Source organism: Eulemur rufifrons, chromosome 9, assembly GCF_041146395.1.
Source record: "Eulemur rufifrons isolate Redbay chromosome 9, OSU_ERuf_1, whole genome shotgun sequence".
Classification (NCBI taxonomy): domain Eukaryota; kingdom Metazoa; phylum Chordata; class Mammalia; order Primates; family Lemuridae; genus Eulemur; species Eulemur rufifrons.
In genome coordinates, this window is record NC_090991.1 from 32,790,883 (window position 1) to 32,811,364 (window position 20,482).

At 37.3% G+C, this 20,482-nt stretch overlaps 1 protein-coding gene across 4 annotated transcripts in view; it reads left to right on the top strand.

Moving 5' to 3' along the window:
• The window catches only part of SPAG9 (sperm associated antigen 9), a 131,242-nt gene extending 111,244 nt beyond the window's left edge, over window positions 1-19,998 (top strand). For 3 of the 4 annotated variants that reach the window (XM_069482382.1, XM_069482384.1, XM_069482383.1), the window contains 6 exons: window positions 2,525-2,673; window positions 4,208-4,379; window positions 6,615-6,728; window positions 8,820-8,996; window positions 11,759-11,908; window positions 16,015-19,998. In XM_069482382.1, coding sequence (XP_069338483.1) covers window positions 2,525-2,673; window positions 4,208-4,379; window positions 6,615-6,728; window positions 8,820-8,996; window positions 11,759-11,908; window positions 16,015-16,130 — 878 coding nt within the window. In that variant the 3' untranslated portion in view covers window positions 16,131-19,998. Of the gene's footprint in view, window positions 1-2,524; window positions 2,674-4,207; window positions 4,380-6,614; window positions 6,729-7,867; window positions 7,907-8,819; window positions 8,997-11,758; window positions 11,909-16,014 lie in introns of all 4 variants that reach the window. The other variant, XM_069482385.1, reaches the window with a different exon arrangement.
• The last annotated feature ends 484 nt before the right edge of the window (window positions 19,999-20,482 follow it).

Here is a 20,482-nt window from a genome sequence, read left to right on the forward strand (position 1 = left end):
CCGAGTAGCTGGGACTACAGGTACGAACGACCATGCCTAGCTAATTTTTCTATTTTTTGTAGAGATGGGGTCCTGCTCTTGCTCAGGATGGTCTCGAACTCCTGACCTCAAGTGATGCTCCTGCCTTGGCCCTCAGAGTGCTAGGATTATGGGCGTGAACCACTGGGCCCGACCATAGTCCCATGCTTTAAAAATAGTTTGGATCCACTTACATTTGGAGTTTTTAAAAATAATTTTTAATTGCGTAAGGTTTAATCATTCTCATATCACATTACTTATATTCTTCCCTTTTAACCATTATTTTATCTATAGATGGAGGGGTGGTGGTATCAGGAAATATACCTTGAATAATTAAGGGCATTTAGTACTAAACTTCTAAACTTCTTTGTATATGTTGTCAACCAAAAATACTTCATTTCCTACCCACTAGATTGGTAGATCGGGGAAATATTATGAAACATAGATGATATACTGAATTTGGATTTTTTTTTTTTTTTTTTTTTTTGTTGAGACAGAGTCTCACTTTGTTGCCCAGGCTAGAGTGAGTGCCGTGGCGTCAGCTTAGCTCACAGCAACCTCAAACTCCTGGGCTTAAGCTATCCTACTGCCTCAGCCTCCCGAGTAGCTGGGACTACAGGCATGCGCCACTATGCCCGGCTAATTTTTTTCTATATAGATTTTTAGTTGTCCATATAATGTCTTTCTATTTTTAGTAGAGACGGGGTCTCGCTCAGGCTGGTCTCGAACTCCTGACCTTGAGCAATCCACCCGCCTCGGCCTCCCAGAGTGCTAGGATTACAGGCGTGAGCCACCGCGCCCGGCCTGAATTTGGATTTTAGAAAGATTCTTCCCAATGTCTCATATCCTTTTGGGCTTGGAGAAATGTGGGATAGATGATAGTTAGGTGCCTTTGTAATTGATTAGTACCTAGAGATTGCTGGTTAATGACTCCATATCATCAAAGAGTGAGAGGGCTCTATTTTACCTTGTTCAGGCCCTTTACAGACTTTATCTGTATCTAATCCTCACAACAACTTATGAGGACGGTTCTATTGTCATCCTCATATTATAAATGAGGAAACTGTGGCACAGAGCATTTCAGTCTCTTGTTGATGGTCACTCAGCTAGTAAGTGGAAGAGCCTAGAAAAAATGGAATAAAAAAGGTTAGGTAAACTGAATCCAAAATTATATTGACAGAACAAGAAAAACAAAATACATTTAGTAAGAATCAATGCAAAGCCCTACATTTGGGTTCAGAAGAGCAAGATGGGGGAGGTAAGTCTGAAGAGTGAGAATTATCTAAAGGTTGACTCTAAACTCAATATGACTTAGTTAATGCCTTAAGCCTCATGGAAATAAAATGTCCAGAAACAGGAATGGTGATAATCCTGCTCTTCTATGCTAGATAAGAGCATATTCAACAGACTTCAACAAAATAGATTAGGATGCAGGGTCTATAAACTGTGATGGATACAAAGCACATACCAGAGATGCTTGGTTTTGAAAGGAGAAGACAGGACTGTAACAGAGAAGTTTGGACTGAATTTATTCTTGGGTTTCCCCTGGGCAAAACTGCAAACCAATGGGTGATTACATACAAGGAGGCAGGCTTTAGCTAGGTATGGGGAATATTTTTCAGATATTTATAGCTGTCTGAAAATAGAACAGCTGCTTTGTGAGGTAGCTCTTTCACTGAAATTATTCAAGCAAAGCTAACAAAGCAAAGCAAGCTTCTGGAGGTTGGTTCTCATTCGTATTTCTATTATCACTAAATATATAGTATGCACAATCCCTGAAGTGTTAGTAATGAGTTGCCTCAAATACATCAAAATGCAAGTGAGTGAGATAACATCCCCCAAATAAACTTAAGTCCATTCTAATTCTAAACATATTATTATGAACAGATAACTTGAAACTGATATATCACTGCTTTTGAGAGCTTTTTTTTTTTTTTTTTGAGACAGAGTCTTGCTCTGTTGCCCAGTAGAGTGCCATGACATCAGCCTAGCTAACAGCAACCTCAAATTCCTGTGCTTAAGCGATCCTCCTGCCTCAGCCTCCCGAGTAACTGGGACTATAGGCATGCACCACCACGCCCAGCTTGTTTTTTCTATTTTTAGTTGCTTGGCTAATTTCTTTCTATTTTTAGTAGAGCTGGGCTCTTGCTCTCACTCTTGCTCAGGCTGGTCTCAAACTCCTGACCTCAAGCAATCCTCCCACCTCGGCCTCCCAGAGTGCTAGGATTACAGGCGTGAGCCACCACACCCAGCCTTGAGAGCATTTTTAAAGGGGGTCCAGGTGCTGGGTGTCGGGTTGGATCCGATGACCTTTGAGTTCTCTTCCAACTTTGCAGATTATAGAGTAAGAGAACCCAGTCTCTACAAATTAAAAGGTATACGTAATACATTACATTTTGGTTTCTTCATCAATAAATTTAATTATAGAACCAAATAGAATGTTTCTTGTGTTGAAATCGAGTAAAAGGTGGTATGCTTTAACTATAATCTATTTCTTATTTTAAAGATGGGCAGTGGGATTTGTCAAACTATCACCTCTTAGACCTCGGACGGCCTCATCATTCTATCCGATGCATGACTGTGGTACATGACAAAGTCTGGTGTGGCTATAGGAACAAAATCTATGTGGTTCAGCCAAAGGCCATGAAAATAGAGGCAAGTTAGCCTATGTTTTCTGTACTTACTCAATTTGTATTACTCAAAGACTATTCGACTATAACTATTTTCAGCTTCTTTAGAAATTGTTTTTTGAATCTTTGTGTTTTAGGACACTTCAATATATTTGGCTGTCTTAGCTTTCTGTGTTACTTTCAGCTCTTGCCACCTTTGATTGTGAGAATAGGAAGGTTTTTTTTTTTAAAGGAAGGCGGATTCACGTAAGAATATTTAAATGTGTGTCTGCATATGTATCCTTAGATTAATATATGTTTTATTTGAATACATGGTTCTTCATATGTTTAATTACGTAAGGATTGATTGAGAAAAAGATTCCCGAGTCCCCACCCCCACCATGTGTATCCAGCCACATCCACATATGTGTCTCAGACCAAGAAATGACATTGCAGTGGGAATTGGTTGTAAAAACAAAAATCTCTTAGCATTGTTTTCTTATAATTTTTTTTGCCACAATACACAAATTCATTCTAATTGTTTAAAAAATTTACAGCAGGTGAAAATTCTCCTTCTCCCCTGCCCCAAATCGAATTCCCTTTCTTGGAAGGCCCAAAAGCTAACCATTTGGTGTTTATTTTTCGTATCTATTCTTTATATCCAGATCTATATACAGATTGAGTATCCCGTATTTGAAATTCTTGAGACCAGAATGTTTTGGATTTTAGATTTTTTAGGATTTTGAAATATTTGCATATACATAATAAGATATCTTGGGGATGGGACCCAAGTCTAAACATGAAATTTATCTATGCTTCATATAGACCTTATACACATAGCTTGAAGGTAATTTTATACAATATTCTTAGTAATGTTAATGAAGCAAAGTTAGTGTACATTAAACCGTCAGAAAGCGAATGTATCACTATCTCAGTCACACATATGGATAATCTCTAGTTGTTTGGCATCACTGTCATTCCTGACTCTGAATTTATATGCTGCCAGTAAGCAATCATTTTCTTATACTTTCTCACACATAAAAACTTAACAGTAAAAAATAAGGAATGCCATTAATACAGTGAAAAAAATAATGTGTTCCAGATAATTTATGCTGTCTTGTTGGCACTCAAAAAGTTTCTGATTTTGGAGCATTTTGGATTTCAGATTTTTGGATTAGGGATGCTCAGCCTATACACACACATACGCATCAATGTGGGTTCCTTTTTTCAAAATTACAAATAGGATCTTACTTCATGTATTGCTCTACATCAGCACAAAATCCAGAGAGCAAAATCTTTCTGTTGAACAGTTACATAGTGTGGATATGCCAGTATTGTGCCAATATTGCTTTCATAAATTGATATTCTGTATAGTGCTGAGGTCCAACATCCTGTGGTTCATTTTGTTTTGCATTCTAGGATGAAAGCAACTGTGTATGTAAGAGTAATCATATTTTTAGTATATAATATTTATGCTTCTCTTTTAATAAATAAATCTGCTAAATTGTGCAAATTGACAGTTTTAAAATATGAACTCCTGTGTAACAAAAGGAACTCTGTGATTGGACAATCTCTCCTAGAAATCATTTGATGCACACCCCAGGAAGGAGAGCCAAGTGCGACAGCTTGCGTGGGTGGGTGATGGTGTATGGGTCTCCATTCGTTTGGATTCCACACTCCGTCTCTATCATGCACACACTTACCAACATCTGCAGGATGTGGACATTGAGCCTTATGTAAGCAAAATGTTAGGTAAGCTTCCAGAACATTTTATCTTTGCCAATCAAAGAGAATGTTTTGTTTATTTGCTTATATATTTTTAGAGATGCAGTCTCACTATGTTGCTCATGTTGGACTCGGACTCCTGGGCTTAAGGTTTCCTCCTGCCTCAGCCTCTAGAGTAGCTGGGACTATGGGTGCCCAGCACCACATTCAGCTCTTGTTTTATCTTTTTTAGTTTGTTATTTATTTATTTATTATATTTATATTTTTATTTGTGAGACAAGGTCTCACTCTGTCACCCTGGCTGGAGTGCACTGGCATGATCATAGCTCACTGTAACCTCAAACACCTCCTGTCTCAGCTTCCCAAGTAGCTGGGACTACAGGTGTGCACTACCACGCCCAGCTAATTTTTTTATTTTTTGAAATTTTTGTAGAGACAGGGTTTTATTATGTTGCCCAGGCTGTTCTTGAACTCTTGGCCTCAAGCAATCCTGGCACCTCAGTCTCCCCAAGTGCTGAGCTTATAGGTGTGAGCCACTGCACCTGGCTTTTGTTTTATTTTTAAATGGTCTAAAATGCTGTGTGGAACCAATGAGTAAGGTGCCTGAGGGATAGCGAACTTTTGTCACCGAAAGTGTCAAACAGATGCTCCAGTTAATCCTTTGGTTCTTGACAGAAACTGGAATCATTTTTGACTCCTTCTCTCTTATTCCCCACATCTGATCCATCACTGGGAACTGTCAAGTCTGCCTCCAAAAATATCTCAAATCAATTACTTTTTTATCTCAACCACTCTCCCCCTACCCCGAGCAACCATCCTTTCCCCCGGAAAAACCATGAGCCTCCTAACTGGGCTCCCTGTTTCCACTCCAATCTGTTCTCTGCCTAGTAACCAATGTGCAAATACTACCTTGACATACTTCTACTGTGGCCTTTAGATGAGGTGATATTTTGTCCCATGACTAGGAGAACTGACATGGGCTGGACCCCTCTCCTTGCTCACTCTCTTCCACCCATACTGACCCACAATAAGCTCCTTCCCATTTCAGGATTCTTGCATGTGCTGTATCCTCTGCCTTGGAAGCTCTTAGTCTTTTTTTTACTTAGCTTTCGGATCATAGGCTATGTGTCATTCCAGGAGAGACCTTCACTTAGGTCCTGTCATGCTATTTCTTTGTGGGCTTGTCATTACTATGATTGTACTGGTATTATGTGATTCGTGTTCACTGTCTTCTCCGCAGACTTTAAGCCCCATGAGGGGCAGGGACCATCTCTGTCTTGTTTTCTGCTATATGCTTATCACCTAACCCAGTGCTATAGACTATTAGGGATGTCATAAATTATTCCTTTAATGATGAAAGGTTGAACTGGATCAGTAGTTCTTAACTTTTTTAGGGTTCCTGCCCTCAGAGAACCTAATTATAGTTATGGCTCTCTCCCTAGACTCAGGCATGTATGTAACACACAAACACAAACTAATTTCAGGGTTATACTTTGACTATAGGTTAAAGGTTTCTAGCTTAAACTAAATGGTAGTAAAATCGCCTTCTAACCTGTGGTTCTATGATCATGCCCTCAGTTGTTGTAGGTAGAACTTATGAATGACTAATATTGTCTGTCTTAAATGTATTGTCTGTTTAATAATTTCCCTCTCATGTCACTGAAAATAAGATCGGTTGTAAAAGTTCACTTGAAATATTATACAAAAATGCATCCATTTTCCCTAAATTATTTATATCCTAATATTTCTAAACTGCTTTAGAACCTAAATATATAAACAAGGGGAAAAGTGTAGGTTTTCTTAGCAAAGGTTGTTTTTATCTGTGCAAAGAAATTTACAGCAAACTAGAACTTTTTCAACTTTTAAAATCAAAGGACATTTGATTTCCCAATCTAGTAAACTCTGTTTTTCGTTGGGATTTTTTTGTTTTGTTTTGTGTTTTGGTTTGGTTTTGCAGCTCCCAAATTAAATCCTGTGTCTCATTTCCGATATACCTTATTTCCTGTGTACCTTTCTTCTGACCAATAATGTAATGCTACCCACTTTTAGAATTTTTTTACCCCATTAACTCTGAATTGTCAGATAGATGATACGGTTAAGTAAGAGTTTGCTTTGATGTGCACCTTCAGGAAACATCCATCTAGCTCTGGTCACATTTTTTCTCTGTTGTATTAATCTTGCTACTCCTACTCTAAGGAGCTTGGAATCTAAAACACTGTCTGCTCTAGTTTCTCAATAAAATGTTCCCTCCCTCCCTTACAGGTACTGGAAAACTGGGCTTCTCTTTTGTGAGGATCACAGCTCTTATGGTGTCTTGCAATCGTTTGTGGGTGGGGACAGGAAATGGTGTCATTATCTCCATCCCATTGACAGAAAGTAAGTATATTTTTAGATAACTGCCACAGGACAAATAGGAGAGTTGCAGGAAATAGTTATGTCTAGAATTTAGGTAGAGGGAATTGTTTATATATTGGCAAATCTGTGGTAACTCAGAAATCAAACTGATGGCAAGGATCTAACTGTTGTTACTCTTCCTCAGTGTTCATAATTAAAAGTGTTTCATTGTGAGAAGCTATTTTTCTCAATTCAGGAATCACAGTCCTATTTTATCTTTGAAATAAAAATTGAAGTCCCTTTTTCTTCACCTTTATTACACCAGTGTCCAGAAATACTACCTAGCATTCATCCTAGTTTTGCCTATCTCCTTGGCAGATAGTTGAGGATATTCCATGTGTGCCTTATTTGAGGTTTAAAAAAAGTTCCTCAGGAGGTCAGCAAGCCTTTCCTTATACTGCAGACAAACCATCTATTCTCTGTTTTAAAAGAATGTGATTTCTTTTTTTGTGAAAAAAATATGCATTGTTTCTCATGTGATGTTCCATTGCATTGATCATCCATTAAGTAAGTGTTTTTGTGTTGCAAAATTCATGGGCAGGGAATAGTTTGAAAACAAATGCTGTAAGTCCATAAAATAAGTCAATAAACCCATACCTGAGAATCGCCCTACCTTTTTTCAGGGGAAAGGGAGGAAAAAGAACTAGAAAGTATATCTGGAGCCTTTAAAGAAACCCGCATTCTTTATCCCAGCTGTTTAAGAGAGAGTTTCATTTTAATGCACTTACTGGAACAGAATTTCTTTAAAAACACACGCGCGCGCGCGCACACACACACACACACACAAAAGTAAAGGAGAAATTTTAGCGTTTAGGAAATGCTCTTCATTAAGTTCTCAGTGTTTTGATTCAGTTTCACTAAAATTGCTTTATAATTAAAAAAAAAAACACCCAAATCACAGTAAATCAAATGGTGTTTTTTAAGCAGAGATATTCTCTGGAGGCATTGGTTAAGAACTTTATGTGTTACTTGGTATTATGCCAAGTGGGATCCTGTTCATTTCGCTAGGAGCTTTGAGCGCAGGTTACCAGATAGAAGACGCTGAGAGTGGTGGCTCACAATAATTCTCTCCTCCCTGTCGTGCACCTCTCCATGTCCCCTTTCCTCCTTTCTCGCTTTAGCCGTAATCCTCCACCAGGGACGTTTACTGGGGCTGAGGGGTAAGTGCAGATCCTGAACCAAACTCTTCCTCCTGGCTTCTATAGCCACTGGGAGGCTGTTCCCACTTCTCTAGAATACCCTCTTGACTGTTCCTAAATGTCATCCACTTGCAGTCACTGCATTGCAGCAGGTGTTTTTTTTTTGTTTTGTTTTGTTTTTTTAACGTTTGTTACATGGCCACCAAACTGCTCAGCAGCTTAGTCTATTTATCATCTTTTGTTGCAGCTGAACTTTCTTTCAGACTTTGTTTTCTTTCCAATATAAACATGGAACATCTCTTAAACTGTCATTAATTTACATTGTTTACTCGTATTACTGATCCTGTTTCTTTCATTCACTTACTTGCCCATGGAATTGGGGATGTTTTGTGAGTCTGGTCATTCTACAATAACCCAGCAAACCATCAGTCTCATAAATAAAAGCTACTCTATTTTAGTGGCTGGATTCTTAAAAGCACAACTTTTTATCACCCCCTCAAGGGAAATATTCTTATTACAGGGGAGCAAAATAAGATGAACCATAAAAAAGATTTTATTTAAAAATACATCTATTTATATAATAGTTTTCTAAAATGAGGATTAAAACCAAAACAAAACAGACACACCTAAGAGTCAAATCTGTTTTCTTTTGTTAACTAAAATGATTTTTAAAAAATTAATAGATGTATTTAAAAAGCAAGCTTAGTTATTGCTAGACTGGCAAAATCCCCTACTCCATTTACTCAGGTACTTAAAAATAACTAGCATGCTGTATCTTTTTTTCCCCAGCTTTGTCTTGAATTGGCAATGCTGCCCTTGTTTTATCTCAACTGGCTGTAGCTTTTAGATAATATCATAAGGATTAACCAGTAACCTCTTGCATCATTACTGTTTTCTAGGGGAAAATATTTGGTATTTGGTTTTTCTGTTGCAGCAAATAAGACCTCAGGAGCACCAGGAAATCGTCCTGGAAGTGTAATCCGCGTATATGGTGATGAAAACAGCGATAAAGTGACTCCAGGAACATTTATACCCTATTGTTCAATGGCACATGCACAGCTTTGCTTCCATGGGCACCGGGACGCTGTGAAATTCTTTGTGGCAGTTCCAGGTGCGTTAGATTATTCTGTTGAGATGTGTAATTATCTCTCTTCTGTCATCCCTTGGTTCCACTACCTGGTCTAATGCTAAGGACTGGAATTGCATTTAATTTCAATATACTATATGAAAGAAGTCCTGTAACAGATGTACGAAGACAGTGCTGTATGGATACTTCAGTGAAGTTATTTTGGAATATCTCCCCCACCTCCAAAAACAAATATCTTGATTTTTCTTTAAGAGACTCGCTTACTTTTGAAAAGCAATAGTGTTATTTTGTCACAGCAGAATGCCAAAAATGGTCTTGACCTAATGAAGGAAGTCACTAGAAAGAAGCCTGTATCACTAATACTGTGTGCAGGAAGAGATGGGGAGTGTACTCTGGTACCTTTAGCAATGTGTGGACTAGAAGCCCTGGGATCTGGACCCCGTGTCTCTGCCACTAACTTGAGCAAGTCATTCATTTCCTCATTCCTAAGTGGACATGATTAGAAGTCTGCTCTGCCTACCTCATTTGTTGTGAAAATGCTATTGGGAATTCTAAAGCACCATCCAGACAAAAGGTAGTAGTGGTAACGTCCAGTGAAAAATGTTTTGTCCATTAACAATACTAAAATGATGTTACCATCTAGAAGCAGGACCCATATTTTCAATTTTTTTTTTCCCATAAGAGGCAAATTTAGGAGTTAGACAAAGTTCAGATCTGACTTTACCACACCAACTGTGTGACCTAGAAATTGTGGTATTTCCCTGTATTAGTCAGAGTTCTCCAGGGAAACAGAATCAATAGAGAGAGAGAGAGTGTGTGTGTGTGTGTGTGTGTGGAGAGAGAGAGAGAGAATAAGAGAGATTTTAAGGAATTGGCTCCCTGATTGTGAGGGCTGGCAAATCTGAAATCTGCAGGGCAGGCGGGCAGGCGGGCAGGCGGGCAGGCGGGCAGGCTGGAGACCCAGGGGAGAGTCACTGTTGCAATTCAAGGCTGAAAGCAATCTGGGGGCAACATTTGTATTCGTCAGAGGTCCTCAGTCTTTTTCTCTTAAGGCTTTCAAGTGATTAGATGTGGCCCACCGACATTAAGGAGAGTAATCCGCTTTACTCAAAGACTGCTGATTTAAATGTTGATCACATTTAAAAAACACTTTCACAGCAATATCTAGACTGGTGTTCGACCAAATATCTGGGTACCATAGCTAAGCCAAGCTGACACATACAATTAACCAACACATTCATTTTCCCAAAGGCATTCCAAAGATTAAATGATTGAATTAATAAAGCAAGGTTATTTATATATTTGGATCGTCATTTCCTTAGGATAAATTCCTAGAAAGGAGATTTATGGTAATAGCAGGGGGTTTTTTTGCTTTTTAAAAAACAGAAATAAACTGTCACAGAGTCCCCCTTGAGTCTCAATTATGGCCTTATCTAACCTCATTCCCTCTCCCTTTCTTTTCCATCTGTAACCAGTATGTGGAAGTTGACAGGTATCCTCCTGCCTACGTTTTTTGTGTTTTTACTATGCTTAAATATATTTATAAACAAAATATAGTATTATTTTGTGGTTTTCAACTTAAATGTTATGTTTTATATGTATTCTTCAACTTCTCACTTTTTTAGATTTATTAATGTTCATAGCATAGAAATCTGATATTCTCATGTCTGAATAAATGTGCTATATTTTATTCATTTTCCTGTTGATAGGTCTCTAGGTTTCTTCCCTTTTTTTTTTCTTCCACTATTAAAAACAATATTGCAGTGCACCTTGTGCATATATACAAAACTTTTCTGTTGGGTATAAACCTAAAAGTGGAATTGGCAGCGTTGTTTGTTGTCAAGCCAGTTGGCCCTAAGGGTTAAACCATTCTGGTTGGCCTTATTTTTATACCCCTATGCTCTTGCTTCCCTCGCAGAACTAACTAGTCTACTGACAGAAGTTATTTCTAACAGGCTTGATTTCTTCCGAAGTATAATTGAGTAATGCATGAATGAAGCCCTGTGGGGATACATCAAACTATCCTATCCACTTTCAACATAAATTAATTTTTTATGGTGTATTGCATCATGTGACTGTCCCACTAGCTCCTGGAGGCATGGTCTGTGTAATTTGACCAAAAGACAGTAGATTTTGGCAAGGAAAAAAATACCCCACAGTTCAAAGCTTTCTAAGACGAATGCCTTAAAGATTGTTCATTTGTTCATGCTACCATTTCATGCTCAAGGTATCTTAGAACTTAAGCTTTAGAACAAATGGCACATTTACTGGTAATTTTATTTGCATAATCTAAATTTAAGATAAGATGTACTTTCCTTAAATATGAGAGGAAAGCCATGGATTTGGAATAAATTTAAATGTTAATTATGAATATACAAACTCATAAGGCTTAAGTTGAAGACTTTTCTTAGTCTTTTACACAAATAAGCACACTCCTTTTCAGGGAATAGACCTTCTACTATTTCTCAGATCAAAAGATATAGTATTAATAGTTTGAAGCACGTAGCTGAAACCCACCTTGCCATACATATATCTCATACTGGATTTTGGAACTCTTCCTGCTTTGGTACAAAATTGCTTTACTTAGACGTTCAAATTGGGCTCTTGTAACCTTGATATAGATGTTTTCTGATCATACAGAGCCTTCTAGCTTTCCCAGTACTAAGGTTGTACTTGAAAATATTCTTACCTCTTTGTTTAACTCTGAAAATATTCAGAAAAAAAAACAATTTCCCTCACCCCTGCCTGTGATAAGTAATATTCACTTCTGTTCCTGTATAAAATAGGTCAAGTCATCAGCCCACAGAGTGGCAACAGTGGCACAGATCTAACAGCTGACAAAGCAGGGCCATCTGCACAGGAGCCTGGCAGCCAGGTGCCCTCAAAGTCTATGCTTGTCATTAGTGGAGGAGAGGGCTACATTGACTTCCGAATGGGTGAGTCATCTTCAGTTCTGGGAGCTCAGTTTCCATTGTGTTCTGTGACTTGTGTTTTTACCCACAATAAATAAACCACTCTGATTTCTAATGATTTTTAAGAGGTTCTCTTTGAATTCTTTACTTGGGAAAGGATTTTGTATTTCTTTTCATTTCTTTCCTTTTTTTTTTTTTTTTTTTGGTATTTCTTTTCATACCAAAGTATATTTGTTTCAAAGAATATTAGAAATAGCGATGTGTGGTCATATGTTAAGTTTTATGTGAAGAGCATAAGGTTTGCAGTCAGAAGGCCTTGGGCAAATCATTCACCCTCTAAGAGCTTAGTTTCCTCACCTGCAAAGTGGAAAAGTAAAAATACTTCATAAAGGGTTGTTTGTATCAAAACTGATTTCATTTGTTCTTTTTTTTGCAAACATTCATTGAGCACCTGCTATGTGTCTGTGAGCCTTAAACTTGAGATACAGAAACAAATCAAAACCTTCGTCCACATAGATTATAGAATAGGGCAGAGATAGAGATGTATTAATATTAATCAATCAAAATGTTATAGACGTGCTGTTGATGAGTAGTTAGTTCTTTCCAGGGTTGGGGAGAGAAGGAAGTCAAGAAATGACACTTAAGGGGCCGGGCACAGTGGCAACTCAGCACTGAATAGTATTAGTCTAAAGGATCGAATTAGGAAGGGGCTGGGGAGGGCTGGGGATTGGTATTCCAAGGTAAGAGAATAGCTTGACCAAATGTGTAAAGATGTGAAACCATTTTAATTAAAGAAAAACTGTTTTAAAATGATGAGAGCATGGAGTAGAAGAAAGTATGAATTTCTAGTCTAGAAAGGCAGGGAAGGGCTGGAGTATGGGCGGCCTTTATATACTAAATTAAAGAATCTGTACTTTATCTTTCAAGCAAAGGGTCACTGTAGGAACTGTGTGATTAGATTTGCATGAAAAATGGATTGGAGGTTCAAGGCTAGAGACAGGAACACAAGTTAAGGAAAAATGAATACCTAAGTAAGGTAGTAACAGTGGGAATAGAGAAGCAGCATGATGGGGAATTGGTAACCACCAGGGTGTGAGGAAAGAGGAAAGGATCCGTTCACTTAGAGCTCCTATAGGACAGCAGAAGCGGATCTGCAGGGAGGTAAGGAGGAGGCCAGTGTTGGACATGTTGACCTTGAAGAGCACAGTGGTGATTTAAGTGGGAGATTCCCACTAGGCTTCTAGGTAGACAGGTCTTATATCCTAGCAAAGAGGGATTGGGGGGCTTTTGGCATACACTTGTACTAAAAGCCATGAGGCTTGGTGAGTTCACCCAAGAAAAGTATGTAGGAGCTAAAAGAAGAGGTTAGAACCCTGAATTAATACTCCATTTAAAGATCATCAGAGCTTTTTGAGGAATCTAAGAAGGAATGGCCGGAGAGGTACAAAGAAAAGAGAAATTGATGTTTATGAAAGAGTTGTGCTTTGTAAACTGTAAAGCACTGTGCAAATATAAATTTATTTATTTGCTATAAATAAACAGATCCCTTGTACTAACCCAAAATCTCAGTGATTCAAAAAGTTCCCAAACATAAGACACTAAATGGTTTTAGGAAATATAATAATGTGCTGTAGATCAGTGACAAATAGTTGCTTTAGATATGAATTCTGTAATAATAAAGTTAAAAATATAGGGTCATATAAATGACAGTGTGCCATATGTGATTAGTGTAAGTCAGAATATCGGATGCAAAAGACTTATTGACACTTTTAAAGGGGGGAGGGGTGTTAGGTTTAGAAATTGATTTTGTCCAATAATTCAGAAGGAATGGAGTCCTTTCCATTATTTTTAAATAATTGACTATTGGTTAGAATTTCTTTATAAGAGAAGAATTATAGGGGGTCCATTTAGCTGGGGTGATTTTTGTAGCTTTTTCTTAGAGTGCAGTATGGCAGTTGGAACCATACTAAGGAGTATGTTAATAAAATCTCTGTGGTTTTTCCATTTCTACTAAAAATTCCTTCCATTGTGGATCCTGAAAATAGCATAAAAATTGCTTAACTGGTTTTGGCAGTATCTCTAGTTGATCCACCCTAAAAAATAGACTTGTCTTTAGCATAGGCTAATTTTAATAGATTTGAAAATACCTTTTTTAAAAAATGAGTTTGATCTTTTTTTGTTCCATTTCCATTTTCATTTCCTGTAATATTTTAACAATGAGAAATGGATTCCAACAGTCTCATATTTTTAATGGTGTAACTTAAATCTTAGGATGTAGAGACCCTAGAAAACAGGATTTTATTTTATTTTATTTATTTTTTTTTTTTGTGAGACAGGGTTTCGCTCAGTACCCAGACTGCCAGAATGGAGTGCAGTGGGGTGATCCCAGTTCATTACAACCTCCAACTCCCAGGCTCACCGGAGTAGCTAGGACTATAGGTGCAAGCCACCACACCTGGCTAATTTTTAGTCTTGAACTCGTGGGCTCAAGCATTCCTCCCACCTCTGCCTCCCAAAGTGCTGAGATTACAGGCATCAGCTACCACTTGTGCCTGATAATTTTTCTTTATACATAAAAATCTTCAAAACAACTCAAAAAAACAAATGCCAACAGCCTTTGCCTCAGCCAATTAATTTGTCGTTATTGTAATATTTTTAAATTTTATTTTAATTTTATTTATTTATTTCGAGACAAGGTCACGCTGTGTTGCCTAGGCTGCAGTGCAGTGGCACGATCATAGTTCACTGTAACCTCAAATTCCTGGGCTCGAGCAATTCTCCCGCTACAACCTCCTAAGTAGCTGGGACTACAGGTGTGTGTCACCATGCCTGGCTAATTTTTTAATTTTTTTTTTTAGAGACAAGGGCTCATTATGTTGTTCAGGCTGGTCTTGAACTCCTAGTCTCAAGCAATCCTCCTGCCTCAGTCTCCCAAAGCTCTGGGATTACAAGTGTGAGCCACCACGCCTAGCCTCAATTTTTTTGTACATTCTAGCCTCCTGGTTACATTTCAGTTTAGAAATGGGATTTTGTCCTGAGTGTACTCTTCTGTATAGTTTGACATTGCTTTTAGGCCACTAGGGGGTGGGGTAAGAGAGTTTAGCCTACAGAGAAAAATGTTGATGTTTAGGGATTTTTCTCTCCCACTGTTTCTAGTCAGTGGTATCAATATTTTCTTTGTCTAGCTGAAATTCACGTAAGGCACATTACAAAATTCTAGTAAATCAGTGGACTGTCTTTGTCCCTTGGTATACACGTTTCTAGGATTCTACTGAAGAATCCACCCCACTAGACAAGTCGTCACTGGATTGTGCCAAAATAACCTTGCTCTTTAACAACAGATGTAACTGATGCAAGCTTGTGCAGAGCAGTGTGGTGTGCCCCCACTGGGCCTTGGAAGCCAGTGCCTTGGATCAGGACCTCAGTTGTCACATTCACTCAGTTGCCTTGCAGAAGAACCTGTAGCCTAGCTGCTACTCCAGTCTCTTAGTTTCTTCATTTCCACCATGTACTGTTAATTCATAACCTATCCTAAACTTGAAAATCATTGAAAGAAAAACCCAGTATAGTAGGTGATGAATCTGACATCTTGTAGTGCTGTAGGGAGATGATTTTAATTTCCATATGCTTGTATCAGTTATCCACAATTGGAGAATGTTACACCTATCACTCATAAGCATGAGTTATTTGGGTTGAGTTTGTGTGCTCTATACCCGTGCTTACACATTTTAGAGCACTATTTAATCTCAATTCTTAGATTTAAATAAATGAGAGTAGGCTCTATTTATTTTGGATGAACACAGAATTGGACAGCTTTGTCTTCTTCGGTTCCCATTTCTGTTAACACCAATATGCAGACACAGCAGGATGACTTTCCAACATGGTATAGTAAACTTGATTTTATAAATGTAGTCTGAAAAATGAATTAACCTTTTGGAAAGTCAGGCAGTGGCTTGGGTGAATATGAGTGAAGATTCTGACTCATGTTATTTCTTTTACTGTTTTCTCTGCAATGGAAGTCAGACAGGCTTTGTGCATCTTATTCATGGAACCATGAGCACTATGTCTGATTCACATCCTCCTATATTTTCTGTGTTTAACCTAACCTGAGTCTTCTTATCATCCGCTAGGTGATGAAGGTGGAGAATCAGAACTTCTTGGAGAGGATCTTCCACTTGAGCCTTCTGTCACCAAAGCAGAAAGGAGTCACTTGATAGTGTGGCAAGTGATGTATGGCAGCGAGTGAGCCCATAGGAAACAGGTGGAGATGGGGACGCCGTCTCTTCTGCATGGTTTATTTTCCCTTTTCCCCTTTATTTAATGCTCTTTTTGTGAAATAAGTTTCACCACATAATGTGTGAGCATTTTTTTCCTGTTAACCTTATACTACAAAATCTGTTCTACCATAACAATACAGAGGAACTAGCCGTTTTCCCGCACCAGTGTTATAGGCAATTTCAGTATATTATGAACAAATCAAAGAATGTTTACTTTCTACAAAACTGGTAAATTATAGAAAGCAATCCAGATGTGGTTTACTCTGCCACAGTCTAATGTCACTCACTTCATTTGATGGGATCACTTTTTAGCTGTCACTAATAATGGAATTAATGGAAAACACTTAATGAATGAAACTGTACCATTAAGTACAATAGCAAAGTTTTCCCCAATGGATCATAAAATTGACACACACTAATATCAAGTGGATTATCAGGATTTATCTAAATGTCCCGAGAGGGCTGAAAGCTAACTGTAAATTACTCTAACTTTCACTTTCAAATCTGACAAATCTTGTTTATATGGTATATAAAACTTTGTTTTCATCAGATTTTGGGGGGTTTTATATTAAAGAAATTAAGACTACACTATTTAAATAAACGTTTCCTGTTTCTGACTTATTAGAGCTCTAAAGTTTATGAGGCCTGCTTTTCTGAATATTTTGATTTTTTCTTTTTGAGACTAGTCTCACTCATTTCATACTGACATGTCTGAAAGGCTTATTATTTATAAAGCTTAGAAAATACTCTGGGAAGCTTAAAAGATACTTCACCACTGGGAGGATTTTTTTAAAAGGAAATTGTGTTTTGTATTCCTTGTACCAGAGGATGGTGGTGGTTGGTTGAGTTTTGTCCATGTAAAAAAATTCACCTGTTTGCCAAATGTTCCTGGACTGCTCTTATCTGTTAATAAGAGTAAAACTGTAGCGGTGATGGACGCTGTCCTAACCTACTGAATGAGGGATTTAATTAGAAAACTTATTTTCTTTTGTTCTGTATAAAACTACAGAACAGCTGTATACTTGGTATTTTGTATCCAAATAACATAAGGTTTTGCACCTCTTTGAGCTTAAAACACCATCTTCAAAGGGGAAAACTACGAAGGAGAAGAAAACAAAGCCAAGATACCGTAAAGCAAACGTTGACGTTACATTTGTTTCACTCACAATGCCCATTTAAAAAAATAGATTAGAGTCTGGGTTTAACTGATTTTCTTGTTTAATAAGTTTTTAAAAACCATGATGCTGCAATTTTTTCCCTCTCCAGCTTCTTGAAAATGTGTGATTTACCCTTTCTTATCCATTACTCCTAAGCAAAGCTAAATATAATTTTATGTACTATTTTAACAATACGAACCTGTAAGATAAAGGCCCCCCCAATCATTGGAAGGACTACTTTAAAGAAAAGAGGGCAAACACAGGTCTGAAACTGCCTAAGCATTCTTAACACATTGACTGCCACACTAGAAAAAAAATTTTTTTTCCTTGGGGCCACAGTGTTTTATTACAAAAATAGAATAAGTTGAATGAAAAAATTGTTATTTGTTATTGTTTTCTGTGTTTTTCAATAAAAAAGTAATATGAAAACTTGAAAATAATGTAAAAAGTAATGTGAAAACTTGAAAAATAGGTCATAAGGGTAAAGTGTTTTCTTGACTTGTCAGGCTTAAGTGTAACTTAAAGGTAAACATGAATAGAAAAACGAAATTTTTTTACTTCTATTCATTTAATCCATGTTTTTAGAATTAAATTGTCAATATTAGTTGTAACAATAAGAACATCAACAAGTAAGATTTTCACAAACCAGCTGCAGGTTTTGCTTCATAACGCCCTGGGCTCAAAACTAGCTTGAGTTAAATACAACTCATGTGGCAGTTAATGTGTTAAGTACCAGGGATTTTTTTCTGAACCATTATGCAAAAGATGTCTGTAAAAAGTACACCATATATATGATTAGGCACTAGATTACAAAGTACATGGGATTCAATGAGCCAGAGGAGGCCTTTAGATCCATTTGATCACATGTGTCTACAAGCACATTGTGTACACAATAAAATTGTGGCCACTATATGTATTAAAAGAACTGTTTTGGTAAAAGCTGTATTAAAAGGATAATTTTTTGCTTGAGCTAGTCACTTTTCTTCAAGGCACCAAAACTTAGCTCACTTTTCCATAGCTTGTTTGCTATGTTTTTATCTTATTTTAAATCTGAGCCATTTTTGGCAATACCTTAAAAAAGCATTATTAAACATTTATTGGAAATGTATAAATTCACAAGAAAGAGACAGCAGAGTGTTTGGGAAATTTAATCCCAAGAAGTAAACATCCCAGAGTCAGACCCCATTTGCCGTTGTTCAGCCATGTTAGTATGGGGGAAAATAATTTAGGAAACCAGGAGTTAACGATGAAAAATGCAAACATGTCACAATGGTTGTAATTGCTGTTGTTGAACTTACTGGCTTTAACTAAAGGAATATAGATATATAGTTATTTTATCTAAAAATGTCAGATTATCTGTGGCCCTGTTGATTAACTTCAGGGATAAAAATGCCTGTATAATTTGTTTTAAAGGCTTGTTCTTATGTTTGTAATTTCAGTTAAATATTTTCTGCAGATTGCCTCACTTCTCCTTCCCCCCATAACAGGTTGATACTCTTATAATGTTCACTTTGGTCAAAGTGGTAACTTTCAGAAGAAAATGCCAAAATGTAAGCTGCTTGCAGGCAGCAAAGGGGTGTGAACTGCCTGTAGCTACCATGTCAAGGGCAGAGAAGAGGCTTGAGTACCTCAGGTTGATCTCTCCATGTTAAAAAAAAAAAAAAAAAAAAAAAAAACACCCCTATTGGAAGAAATAAGGGATATCTGAGAATTTTCATTTTGTTATACTTGGGTTATGTATGAGGTCGAACCTTAAGAAATAGCCAGTGTTCAGCCATTGCTGTTCTACAAAAATGCCTCAACCTAATACAATTAAATGCAGGGTAAAATCTTCTGTGAGGCAAAGAGAAAATATTCCCCAGGAACTCAGTTTTGAGAGTGTCCTTCTCTAACTTGTGTGGATCTAAATTTTTAAAATAGGAATGAATCTCTTAATAGCTACAGCTTGTTGAGAGTGTAAAACATTCTGAGCACAAAATATGCAGCACGTCACTTTTCAGATTAAATGTGTTTGCATAGAAAAGGTTAAAATACACTTCTCTCAATTGCTGTATTGTTCATTTCTTGTAAAGATCTTCCTACATTTCAGAGTAGACCCTTTAACAAAGGCTGCCTTAGTAAAGAATAAAGCAAAACAAAATGTTTCACAATATTAACTGTCCTAAAGAACATGTGTCTTGCAAATGCTATGGAACTGAATATTTATTTCCCTGTGAGTTTTATGACCGTTACCAAAGGACTTGACCAGATTTAGGGCTCACTCTTCTTAACTGATCATGTTGAGAAAGGGACTCGTTTGGTCTCACTTTGTAACATGGGGAAGAGTAGGAGACAAAATTAAATGTGGAAATCATAAATGCTTTTCTAACAGGGTTATGCTGTTCTGTAACACTAAATGTCTTTTTTCTTTCTCTTAAAAATTGTTTTATCATTAATTTTGTCATACATTTCTCAATATTTGAATATATTTTAACCATTTTATGTTCTAAATTTGTTTTTTGTCCAAGACATTTTATCAGAATTTTACTTGCCTCTATAATCTGAAAAAATGGGTTCTAGAATGTCCCACTTGCTATCTCTTAGAGGCTGAGGCTTCATTTCTATGAGCAAAAAGCTCATTTAGCAATGTAGTTATTTCAGTATTTATTTCTATTATGGAATCTCTGGGGTTCAGAATGTAACTTTGTACATGAAATATATATAAATATGTATATGAAACATGTATGAAGTCCAGTGTGTTTTTTTGTTTAGTTTTTTCCTTTCCTGGGGGTCTGAACTTGGTTTTTATTTGAAAGTCCAATAATCTTCCCCATCAAACATGTCATTTCTGAGGGTCAGGACTGTTGCCATTTGGTCCTGTCCAGCTGAAGTGGGAAGTACTTGTGCTGGTCTGCTTGGCTCACGTGTTCAGATGAGATGTGAGTAATAGGCAAGAGGGTTTTCTAGCAATGTGGGGAGCGCTGAGTAACAGCCCACACATGATACTAAGGCATACCATTTGCCAGATTGCTCAGTAATAAGGGGCAGGTTGTAATGTAGATTTTAATAATACAGTGTGCTTACATGTGACCCACTTGCCTGGGAGAGCCTCTAAAAGGAAGGATGATTATAAAACTGATCACGTGTCTGCACAATGTGAATCCACATTCAGCACAGTGGTATTT